This window comes from Hibiscus syriacus, unplaced genomic scaffold (genome assembly GCF_006381635.1).
Source record: "Hibiscus syriacus cultivar Baekdansim isolate YM2019G1 unplaced genomic scaffold, ASM638163v2 tig00112491_pilon, whole genome shotgun sequence".
NCBI classification, from domain to species: Eukaryota; Viridiplantae; Streptophyta; class Magnoliopsida; order Malvales; family Malvaceae; genus Hibiscus; species Hibiscus syriacus.
In genome coordinates this window covers 1,568,869-1,579,968 of record NW_024063344.1, presented here as the reverse complement: position 1 = coordinate 1,579,968, position 11,100 = coordinate 1,568,869, and the positions used below count along the sequence as shown (strand labels likewise).

General features: G+C 32.9%; 1 protein-coding gene across 1 annotated transcript; it reads right to left on the bottom strand.

Annotated features, from left to right (window-relative positions):
- Positions 1-9,341: 9,341 nt before the first annotated feature.
- On the bottom strand, positions 9,342-10,684 carry LOC120180199 (zinc-finger homeodomain protein 2-like). The gene has a single exon (XM_039185578.1). The coding sequence runs from the start codon at positions 10,396-10,398 to the stop codon at positions 9,610-9,612; it is 789 nt and encodes a 262-aa protein (XP_039041509.1). The 5' UTR covers positions 10,399-10,684; the 3' UTR covers positions 9,342-9,609.
- Between the last annotated feature and the right edge of the window lie 416 nt (positions 10,685-11,100).

Below are 11,100 nucleotides of genomic sequence, written 5' to 3'. Positions count from 1 at the left end.
AAAAATTTGTATGCAAAATTGTAGGTTGAAAAAGCGGACATTCCAACCAGAATTGATGACATCGAAGCTGCAATTTGTGATTATTTATGGAATAGCGAGTTAGAATCGGGGTAAGTGAAATATATTGTTTTGTGAGTGATATTTAAATATTTCATGACAAGATATTAATCCTAATGATTCATACAGATATTCTGTAATATCAATGGGAAATCAATTCGCTACTGTATACGACGTTGCAACGTTGAAGCCTACGGAATGGGTTGGCGGTGTGGTAAGTAGAAAGTAGAAAATAAATAAAACTTATTGAATATGTTCTGATTGTGTAATTAATTTTGTTAGGTTATCGATTTGCTCGCCTGGACCATATGCTACGATTCTCAAAAGTCACACCGGAGGATTGGCTACCTTCCATACCTCTTAGTGGTGAGTTAAATTAATAAATATTGAAAAGTAGTGTTATAGACGGTAAATTAATAATGTTTGTTGCGTAATTACAGCAACAGGCGTTGGAAGGCAACAACAAAGAAAGTGTTGAGGGTATTTCTACCTTCTGGGGTGTCATATTGGATAACTATGTGAAATTCACCGACTATGAGAAGGTAAGACACCATACCAATTGCAAATGATGTTTTCGGATATAGAATGTTGAATTTTGTCAAATTGGGTGTGAAATTTGTTGCAGATAATGATCACAATAAACTACCATAATTCACATTGGTATCTGTTGGTGTTGGATATGGTAGATCATGTTGTAACAATATATGATAGTATGTTTACAACTGAAGCAGCTAAACAGAGAGTGAAGGATGCTAAGAGATTGGTATGTATGTATGTATGAAAGGACATTATGTAAATTATAATGCATAATTTTTTGGTGCATAACTTCTTCTATTTTAATGCAGATTAAAATATTAGATTCTTATAATAAGAAACGCATTTGGGTTGAGTCATGTGGATCTCTAGGAAAGTATCCCTTGAAAAATTTCAAATTTGTGGAGCATAAGAAGAATAAGCAATTGAATGGGTATGAGATGTTATCACAAATAGAAAGCTTAATTTATGCAGTATTCATCATATTGACATGTGTGGTTTTCAAATTTTGTAACAGATATGATTGCGGCATGTATGTGATGATGTGGATGGAATCGATCGGTTCTACAGGGGCAACTGGTGATTTTGTAAGTGGATAGAAAAAATTGTTTGTGGTAAAATTGTTAAAAGTCGTAGATTAAATGATGTAGTTGACAATACTTAACGTTCTGACAATTTGAATATAGGTTGTTGGAGACTGGGATCGATCGCGAGTATTAAACGATCTCGTAAGCCACAATCAAAATGAACGAAGACAGGAGATAACAAAAGCTGCAATATTACATAGGAATAACAAAAGGATGCAATGATGTAAATGTCGAGTTAATTTTGTATAAGATTTATAATTTTGTATACGATTTATATTTTTTTATGTGAATATAATTATGAATGAGATGAGAAAAGTTAGCAGTATGTTGTTGTACATGTTTCTTATACACATTAAGGGTCATGTCGATACTAATATAGTTTGTGTCGATATTTTTTTTCCAGAATGAATTAAAAACAAGGTGCACCCATAAAGTGTCGATCCATATATAAAAAAGTGTCGATCCCAAAATCATCGAACCCAAAAGTATAATGTAATATGTAATTTTTTAATCTAACCGGTACAATTATACCGGTTTTATGAGAGAATAAGTCTAAATAATGTGTCGACACTAATATAGTTTGTGTCGATATTTTTTTTCCAGAATGAATTAAAAACAAGGTGCATCAATAAAGTGTCGATCCATATATAAAAAGTGTCGATCCCAAAATCATCGAACCCAAAAGTATAATGTAATCTGTAATTTTTCAATCTAACCGGTACAATTATACCGGTTTTATGAGAGAATAAGTCTAAATAATGTGTCGACACTAATATAGTTTGTGTCGATATTTTTTTTCCAGAATGAATTAAAAACAAGGTGCACCCAAAAAGTGTCGATCCATATAAAAAAGTGTCGATCCCAAAATCATCGAACCCAAAAGTATAATGTAATCTGTAATTTTTCAATCTAACCGGTACAATTATACCGGTTTTATGAGAGAATAAGTCTAAATAATGTGTCGACACTAATATAGTTTGTGTCGATATTTTTTTTCCAGAATGAATTAAAAACAAGGTGCACCCATAAAGTGTCGATCCATATATAAAAAAGTGTCGATCCCAAAATCATCGAACCCAAAAGTATAATGTAATATGTAATTTTTAATCTAACCGGTACAATTATACCGGTTTTATGAGAGAATATGTCTAAATAATGTGTCGACACTAATATATTTTGTGTCGATATTTTTTTTCCAGAATGAATTAAAAACAAGGTGCACCCATAAAGTGTCGATCCATATATAAAAAAGTGTCGATCCCAAAATCATCGAACCCAAAAGTATAATGTAATATGTAATTTTTTAATCTAACCGGTACAATTATACCGGTTTTATGAGAGAATAAGTCTAAATAATGTGTCGACACTAATATAGTTTGTGTCGATATTTTTTTTCCAGAATGAATTAAAAACAAGGTGCATCAATAAAGTGTCGATCCATATATAAAAAGTGTCGATCCCAAAATCATCGAACCCAAAAGTATAATGTAATCTGTAATTTTTCAATCTAACCGGTACAATTATACCGGTTTTATGAGAGAATAAGTCTAAATAATGTGTCGACACTAATATAGTTTGTGTCGATATTTTTTTTCCAGAATGAATTAAAAACAAGGTGCACCCATAAAGTGTCGATCCATATATAAAAAAGTGTCGATCCCAAAATCATCGAACCCAAAAGTATAATGTAATCTGTAATTTTTCAATCTAACCGGTACAATTATACCGGTTTTATGAGAGAATAAGTCTAAATAATGTGTCGACACTAATATAGTTTGTGTCGATATTTTTTTTCCAGAATGAATTAAAAACAAGGTGCACCCATAAAGTGTCGATCCATATATAAAAAGTGTCGATCCCAAAATCATCGAACCCAAAAGTATAATGTAATATGTAATTTTTCAATCTAACCGGTACAATTATACCGGTTTTATGAGAGAATATGTCTAAATAATGTGTCGACACTAATATATTTTGTGTCGATACAAATTTAAATATCAAGTGTTTTCCACCGTTTATATAGTACTCTTAATCGAGAAACCCTAAACATAAATGCAAGCAGGCAGATCTTCCTCTTTCTTCCTTCTACCGTTATCATAAGTGACGATCAGATATTCAGGTAAATTTATCGATATTTTATGGGTTTGATTGATTTCTATATTGGAGTTTTTATCCTGAATGTGTTTGTGTTCCATTGTAATAGGGGTAGCATCCAACCAAAATGGCTCCAAAACGTCAGCATCAGAAGCGAGGTCTTTCTCAAAGCTCTTCTCAACCCAGTTGCTCCAGGAGTTGATGGATATGTAAACGAAGGTTCATTTTGAACATGTTTCTGTAGTTAAAGGGTGGGTACAACATTAAATTCGCAGTACATATTTAGGTATGTACAATAACTACAAGTATATTATCATTTTAAATTCGCAGTACACTGTTAAAAAAATTGAAACATAAATTACATAAGTTTTAAAAAAAGTATCGATCCTTTTTATAAAAAGTATGGACACTTTCAATAAAATAGGTAAACATATGATGTAATAGGTAGCCCTTATATAATGTAATAGGTATCGTTTATATAATGTAATAGGTAGTGGTTATATTGTAAAGTGTCTATCCTTTTTATAAAAGTGTCCATACTTTTTTCACTGTGGAAAACATTAATTTAAGGTTATCTTTTGAGTGAGTTTTAAGATATTAATTTAGTAATTATAGGCGTCTAATGATTTATTTTTACGTTACGGTATATATTATTATTAAATTAAAAATTCTAAATAATATTTTATAAAATATAAAAACAATCAAATAATTTTTTGTGCAAATGAAATTATTAAATCAATATTGTAGGTGGAAAACATGAAACACTGTTAAAAAAATTGAAACATAAATTACATAAGTTTTAAAAAAAGTATCGATCCTTTTTATAAAAAGTATGGACACTTTCAATAAAATAGGTAAACATATGATGTAATAGGTAGCCCTTATATAATGTAATAGGTATCGTTTATATAATGTAATAGGTAGTGGTTATATTGTAAAGTGTCTATCCTTTTTATAAAAGTGTCCATACTTTTTTCACTGTGGAAAACATTAATTTAAGGTTATCTTTTGAGTGAGTTTTAAGATATTAATTTAGTAATTATAGGCGTCTAATGATTTATTTTTTACGTTACGGTATATATTATTATTAAATTAAAAATTCTAAATAATATTTTATAAAATATAAAAACAATCAAATAATTTTTTGTGCAAATGAAATTATTAAATCAATATTGTAGGTGGAAAACATGAAACACTGTTAAAAAATTGAAACATAAATTACATAAGTTTTAAAAAAAGTATCGATCCTTTTTATAAAAAGTATGGACACTTTCAATATAATAGGTAAACATATGATGTAATAGGTAGCCCTTATATAATGTAATAGGTATCGTTTATATAATGTAATAGGTATCTATCTCGCATGTGAGTACTTTATTCCAACCATGTGACAAGTGTGACAACTCCATCAACTCACAACTCAGCTTTGAACTCAATCAATATTGTCTTTTAGCTTGATGGTTCATAAAGCATGTTACTTGAACAGTATGAATCAATTATGCAATTTTCATGTTCAATTTAACACTGCATTTCAAATTCATTTCATATGTAATTGGAGTTTGAATTTAAATTTCAATTTGAGTTTGAATTTCAATATATATTTCGGCTCCACTATAAATATTAGCCCAAGCCAATATGCATGTTATCATTGATTATTCCTAATTTCCATTGTTTTTTTTCCAACGTATAAACGCGAGGGAAATCCCGACCATTTTATTTTTTGGTCAACTTTAAAGCGTCAGAAACGTTTCGGGCGTATGATCTGGATGGTATACAAGAAATGTAACAAATAGCAACTAAAATCATAAGTTGAGTACCACCCAAATCATAAGTCTGAAATACTTCCGATGCTCATCAAAATCCAAAGCTCATATGGTGCCAAGCAAAAGGAAATCAAAATCCAAATCTCATATGATGCCAAGCAATAGGTAGTGGTTATATTGTAAAGTGTCTATCCTTTTTATAAAAGTGTCCATACTTTTTTCACTGTGGAAAACATTAATTTAAGGTTATCTTTTGAGTGAGTTTTAAGATATTAATTTAGTAATTATAGGCGTCTAATGATTTATTTTTTACGTTACGGTATATATTATTATTAAATTAAAAATTCTAAATAATATTTTATAAAATATCAAAACAATCAAATAATTTTTTGTGCAAATGAAATTATTAAATCAATATTGTAGGTGGAAAACATGAAACACTGTTAAAGTATCGATCCTTTTTATAAAAAGTATGGACACTTTCAATATAATATAATGTAATAGGTAAATTTGCAATGCTATCGGTATAAATATACCGGTTTACTTATAAAATAGGTAAATATAAGCGCTACCTATTACATTATATAAGCGCTACCTAGTATGTTATTGTACTTTATAATATTTCCGGTTAAATAATATAACATAACCGGTCTAAATTTTAACCGGTCACTTGTTTAACCGGTCACGCCGTATATTAGCCGTTTTTTAGGCGCCGCACCGCAGAACGACCCGTTTTATGGAGGGTTAAGATTGAAGAAGATATGTGATAGCTGTAATGTCAGTGCAAGTATAAATATTGTTCCAGTCTACTTTTGTTTCGAGACGGAGAGTCCACATGTCCCTCAACAGGGACAAACCCAAAAGCAGCATAAAACCAACCAAAAAGAAAACCCCCAAACTTAAAACCAATTTGAAACTCTTATTTCCGACAGCTTCAACTCTCCAATATGCCATCTGCTCTTTACTGGACTTTCCCCAACATCAAACATGTTCAGTTCCTTCCCCACAAAAACACATTTCTGATTTTAAACTCTCTCTGTTTATGATTTTAAACATGGTTGTTTATGGGATTAATTTGTTAATTATTTAAAAAATAATAAAAATAAAAAGGTGTTTTTAACGAGCCATCCGCGGAACCCAAGGGTTGTCGGAAGAAGTCTGACTCATGTCTGAAACACTGCAATAAAAGTGGTCGTTTTTACAGATATATCACCCTTAACCCAATAATTACATGTCAAATATATATCTCATAATATTATAGATCTACCACTCTTTTTGACACGGTGGCAATAAAACGCAAATTGTTAACCGTGCATTCGCGGGATTATGTTCGAGCTGGTGCCACGTAAGGAATGACGCGGATTGCCATCTGCGCCTTCGCTAAACCTGTGACACGTACCTTCCATTATGCACGTTGAATTATTGGTATTCAATTATTATTCAAGCTTGAAAACTCAACTTTTAAACGTTCTCCTCCACTATAAATAACAACCCCTCTGAATACAAACAGAACCACCCCAAAATTACTTGTTTATTCTTACTTCTATCGATTTTTTCTATCAAGCTAAGTAAATTTTGTTATTATTTTTATAAGGTAAAACTATTTTTATTATATTATATTTATTTTATATTTAATTATTTGAATAAATTTTATTGTACTAATTATTTTGTATTATTTTTTGCGGTTGTAAAATTGTAAAGCATGATCATACCTCGAGACATTTTACCGATACGGTAACAATATGAAATTGCGTTATTTAAATTATTGAGAAATTTTGCAAAATTTTTTGAATTAATTTATATTTTAATTCATATACTATTTATTTAATTAGGCATATTTCAACTATTGTTTTTGCGATATAAGACTCTTAATCTTTTAAACTCTCAAAATGACTCGTATTTTAGCTATTGTTTACTATGATAGAGAAATTCGGGAAGATGAAACCGGCGTCGTCTTCGCATCAAATCATTCTGTCAGAATATCCTTCAAGAGAAACATCACTCTTGAAGAGTTGATCACTAAAATTTCAAGAAAAGTTCATGTTGAAAGTATTAGAAGACTGTTCTCACTTCAGTACAGATTTACAACCGCAATATTTCCCTTAACTTATACATCGTTCGAACTCTCCAAAAGTGATGATGTTGCTATGATGGTTGATTCTCAGAATCAATATTCAGACGTCGATACACATATGTATGCGACATTTGTTGAAGTGCTTGCGGTTCGTGGCATGTCATTATGCTCCCACTATAACTCAAGTAATGTGTAATGATTTTAATTCGTTAATGAGAAATCCACATCATGGTGTCATCTCATCAAGTTCAACAAAATTATATTCAATGAAAAATTTTCATTATATACTCAACTAAATTATTTATATATGAATTCAGTACTGAAATTACATCAACAATAGTGAGAAGACCAACAAGTTTTTCACGATCGAACATAAAAAGAATATTTGATACCACGCCCAATACTGGAGAAGAATGAGACATCTGTCGATAGCATTTTTTCGATAATCAGTTGTTCGACACACTTCCCTATATAGAAATGTCAAAACTGCAGAGCCCCAACAAAGTGCGATGGTAACATGAAAATATGCAAGGTGACGCAACCACATACAATGAACTTGGTTGCGCGATTTGTCTGGCATCAGGATCTCTCCTATGAGATGTAAAATGCAAACATGTGCATACATTTTAACATGTTCCTCGGTGGCGTCGCGACTCAAATGTTTAAAAGTTGTATCCAACCAATTTAACGGTGTTCGACCACCGTTGAAATTAGGCGGGACACCTCCAAGATACTCCTAGCACAAGGAATGTCAGTCATTATCCGTTACCCCATAAATCACATCCCCATCTACCGAAAGCCCTAAATGTATGAAAACATCCTTCAACGTAATAGTGCACTCTCCACACGGAAGATGTAATGTATGTGTCTCTTGTCTCCACCTCTCAACCAGTGCAGAAATGAGGTTGGGTTGAAGGTTACAGTGCCCTTCATATTTCGCTACGTAACCAAATCTAACATCGGCTAAATACAGTCAGACACGAGTAGGTATCTTTAACTTAACGTTACGAATGAATGGATCTAATATACGGTCTCTCTCCTAATTTAATAAATAGTATACAAATTAAAATATAAATTAATACTAAAAAATTAATAAATAAAACATTCACAATAATTAGAATAACAACATAATTTAAAATTGTTACCGTGTTGACAAAATGCCTCGATATATGATTCTCATCTAAACGTAGCAACCCGTCTTTCATTTTATAACTGCAAAATGTAATAAAAATTAGTACAATAAAATTTAATAAAATAATAAATTATTAAATAATATAATAAAAATATTTTACCTTCTTAATAGAAATATTGATAATAAGAAGAATGAGAGAATTTGATATTTGAGTGTGGTTTAAGGGTTGTGTTGAGTGTGGTATTTATAGGAAGAGGGGGAAGGGAAGACGGGTAGTAATCAATGTGAGAGACGAACGGTTGGGGAATTAAATCCGCGCCTTCCGCACGTGTAAGAGTCACGCCATCCCCGCCTTTCTTTACGTGGCGTCAGCTCGGACAGAATCCCGTGAAGGCATGGCTAACGATCTGCGTTTTACTGCCACCGTGTCAGAAAGAGTGTTAGATCAGTAATATTTCGAGATAAAATGTCTGACAGGTAATTATTGCTCTAAGGATTATATTTCGGTAAAAACGCCATAAAACTGGCATTCACTGTGTGCTTCTCTGCCATGGTTCTATGTGTATAACCACTTCACAAAAATGAAAAAGAAGAATACGAGGTGAAGTCATGATATATAACAAGGAAATTAAAGAAACATGAAAAATGAAAGGAGAAATTATAAATGGAAGATGGGTAATTACAAAATTATAAAAATGTAAATTAAAATAACCAACTCCCGCATCATATAAAGCACATTTTTCAAGTTTTTCCTTAATGGCGATTTTGAGGATTTGTTCAGTGGGAGAAAGTGTGTTTAAGAGTTTGCAAAATATCAGCTGAAGCGAATTAATTATAGTGACAGAAAAGCCATACAATTAATATAGATTATATTACAGAGAAAATGTTCCAGCTTTGCATGCGAAACATTTTTTAATTCACTTTTATCATGATCACATTATATTAACTTACAAAAAAACCCTTGATCAGTTGACGTTCATCATCTTAGTAAAATCTAAACTAAAAGTGCAAATTTGATCACAGAGAAATGCAACTATATTTATATGTAAGAGATGAAAAATGGTGGATTAAAATTAGTTAATGAAGAATGAGATATTTAATGAGCTGAAACAACTCTTAAAATAAAAAAGAAAACTACAGTTAGCAACAATGCACTCTTCAGAAACTTCAGATCATCATCACCATCCTACACTGATCACCACTGATAATAATAACAGAAACTAAATCAAAATCAGATTCAAAAACAAAAAAAGAAAGAAAGGTAAAAACCCTAATTCAATCCCTAGAAAATTCCCATTATCGTATGCTTCTTTGATGCTCTTGTTCTTCCTGGGTAACATTCTTGAAGCATTTTCTTTTGGTTGGAGATTAGGGTTTCTTACCAAGAGTGTACTTGTTGTTATGCATCCAGATCTTAAGAACTTGCCTTTTCACCCCGGTTTCTTCACAAAATTGCTCCACAGCAGCTTCATCATGCTTTTGAATCCTCCACCCGAGCCTTTCAGCGAAACCAAGCATCTTATCCTTTTGTTCCGGCGTAAATCTTGTTCTAAGTCTCTTCTTTAATCCTCCACTCCCTTCACCTCCACCTCCACCGCCACTGCTACTAGGATTCGAAACATCTTCATCTTCTCTGCTGTAGGCACCGGCAATACCACCTCCCGTTGCCGCTGGCAAGGCCAAAGACCTTTTCTGCGGCGTTCGGGTCAGGTGGAGATACCCGGCCGGAGGCGGCGCCCAATAGTAGGGTGAAAATTGGAGGTGTTGATGCTGATGATGGTGGTGGTGGTGGTGCGGAGGGATATAAATATTACTGCCTTCGCCTTCAGTTTCTTTACGGTGAAAGTTCCTGTGACAGTTACAAGCAGCGCATTTCAAGGCGTCAAGGGTCCCTTCATCACCCGCGGCGATGAACTCGCCGCAGCCATCCACCGCGTGTCCTCCGATACTCAACGCATGGTTCTTGAGACACTCACGGTACCTTATACCGGACCCCACTTTTCTCGGAGTTGCCGAAGCCGCCCCACCTTCGGGGCCGCTAAGGGGTCCTATCTTGGACCGAGCAGCTGATGAGTTGCCGAGTGAGTCGTAGCCTGGTGGAAGTGGAACGGCCACACCCATTTCCTCCTCTTGCTCTTCTTGTTCCTCAAAATCCATTTCCTTTAAATATTTTCCGTTTTCACGGCCCAGTCAGAGAAGATCTACAAAGCTGGGGCTAATTCAGCATCAGATCCACCATAGACAATAAAAAGAAGCTAGCTTAAACAAAGGGTTTTGTTTTCTGAGTTTGTTTTTTTAGCAGAGAAGAAAAGATAAGAGAAGGGAAGAGAGTATGGCCATGAATTTGCTGGGCTAAGCCTAACCTGCAAAAGAAAGGGTGTCTTAGTGGAAAGCCTTTCATGTGCTTTCCATTTTGTTGAAACAAAGTAAGCAAACAAACACAATTTTCATCTTTTTCTTTACTACACTAATTATTCCTTCTTCTTTTTTTTACAGTGAATTTCAAATTGAACCTCTTTCTTCTTTGTTCGATGTTTTAGTTATTGGTGATGGCCTGAAACTCTTGTCTCCTTCCTTTTTCTGTTTCTGTTAAGAGATGTGGGGATGGTAAAAGTAAAAAAAAGAAAGAGAGAAAGAAATTGAGAATTATTACTTATATTGGCAAATTGAAAGGGGAAAAAAGAAGAAGAAAAAACTAATAGGGTGTTTGGTTCCAAGGACTAGCTATTTCATTATTGGTACATTTAATGATTGTTCTGCAGAAGAGTGGAAACCGACTTCATTCTAGCCATTCAATTAAATTAAATGGTGTTTACTTATGTTCTGTTGTTGTGATTTAATCATACATAGCTGATTTTG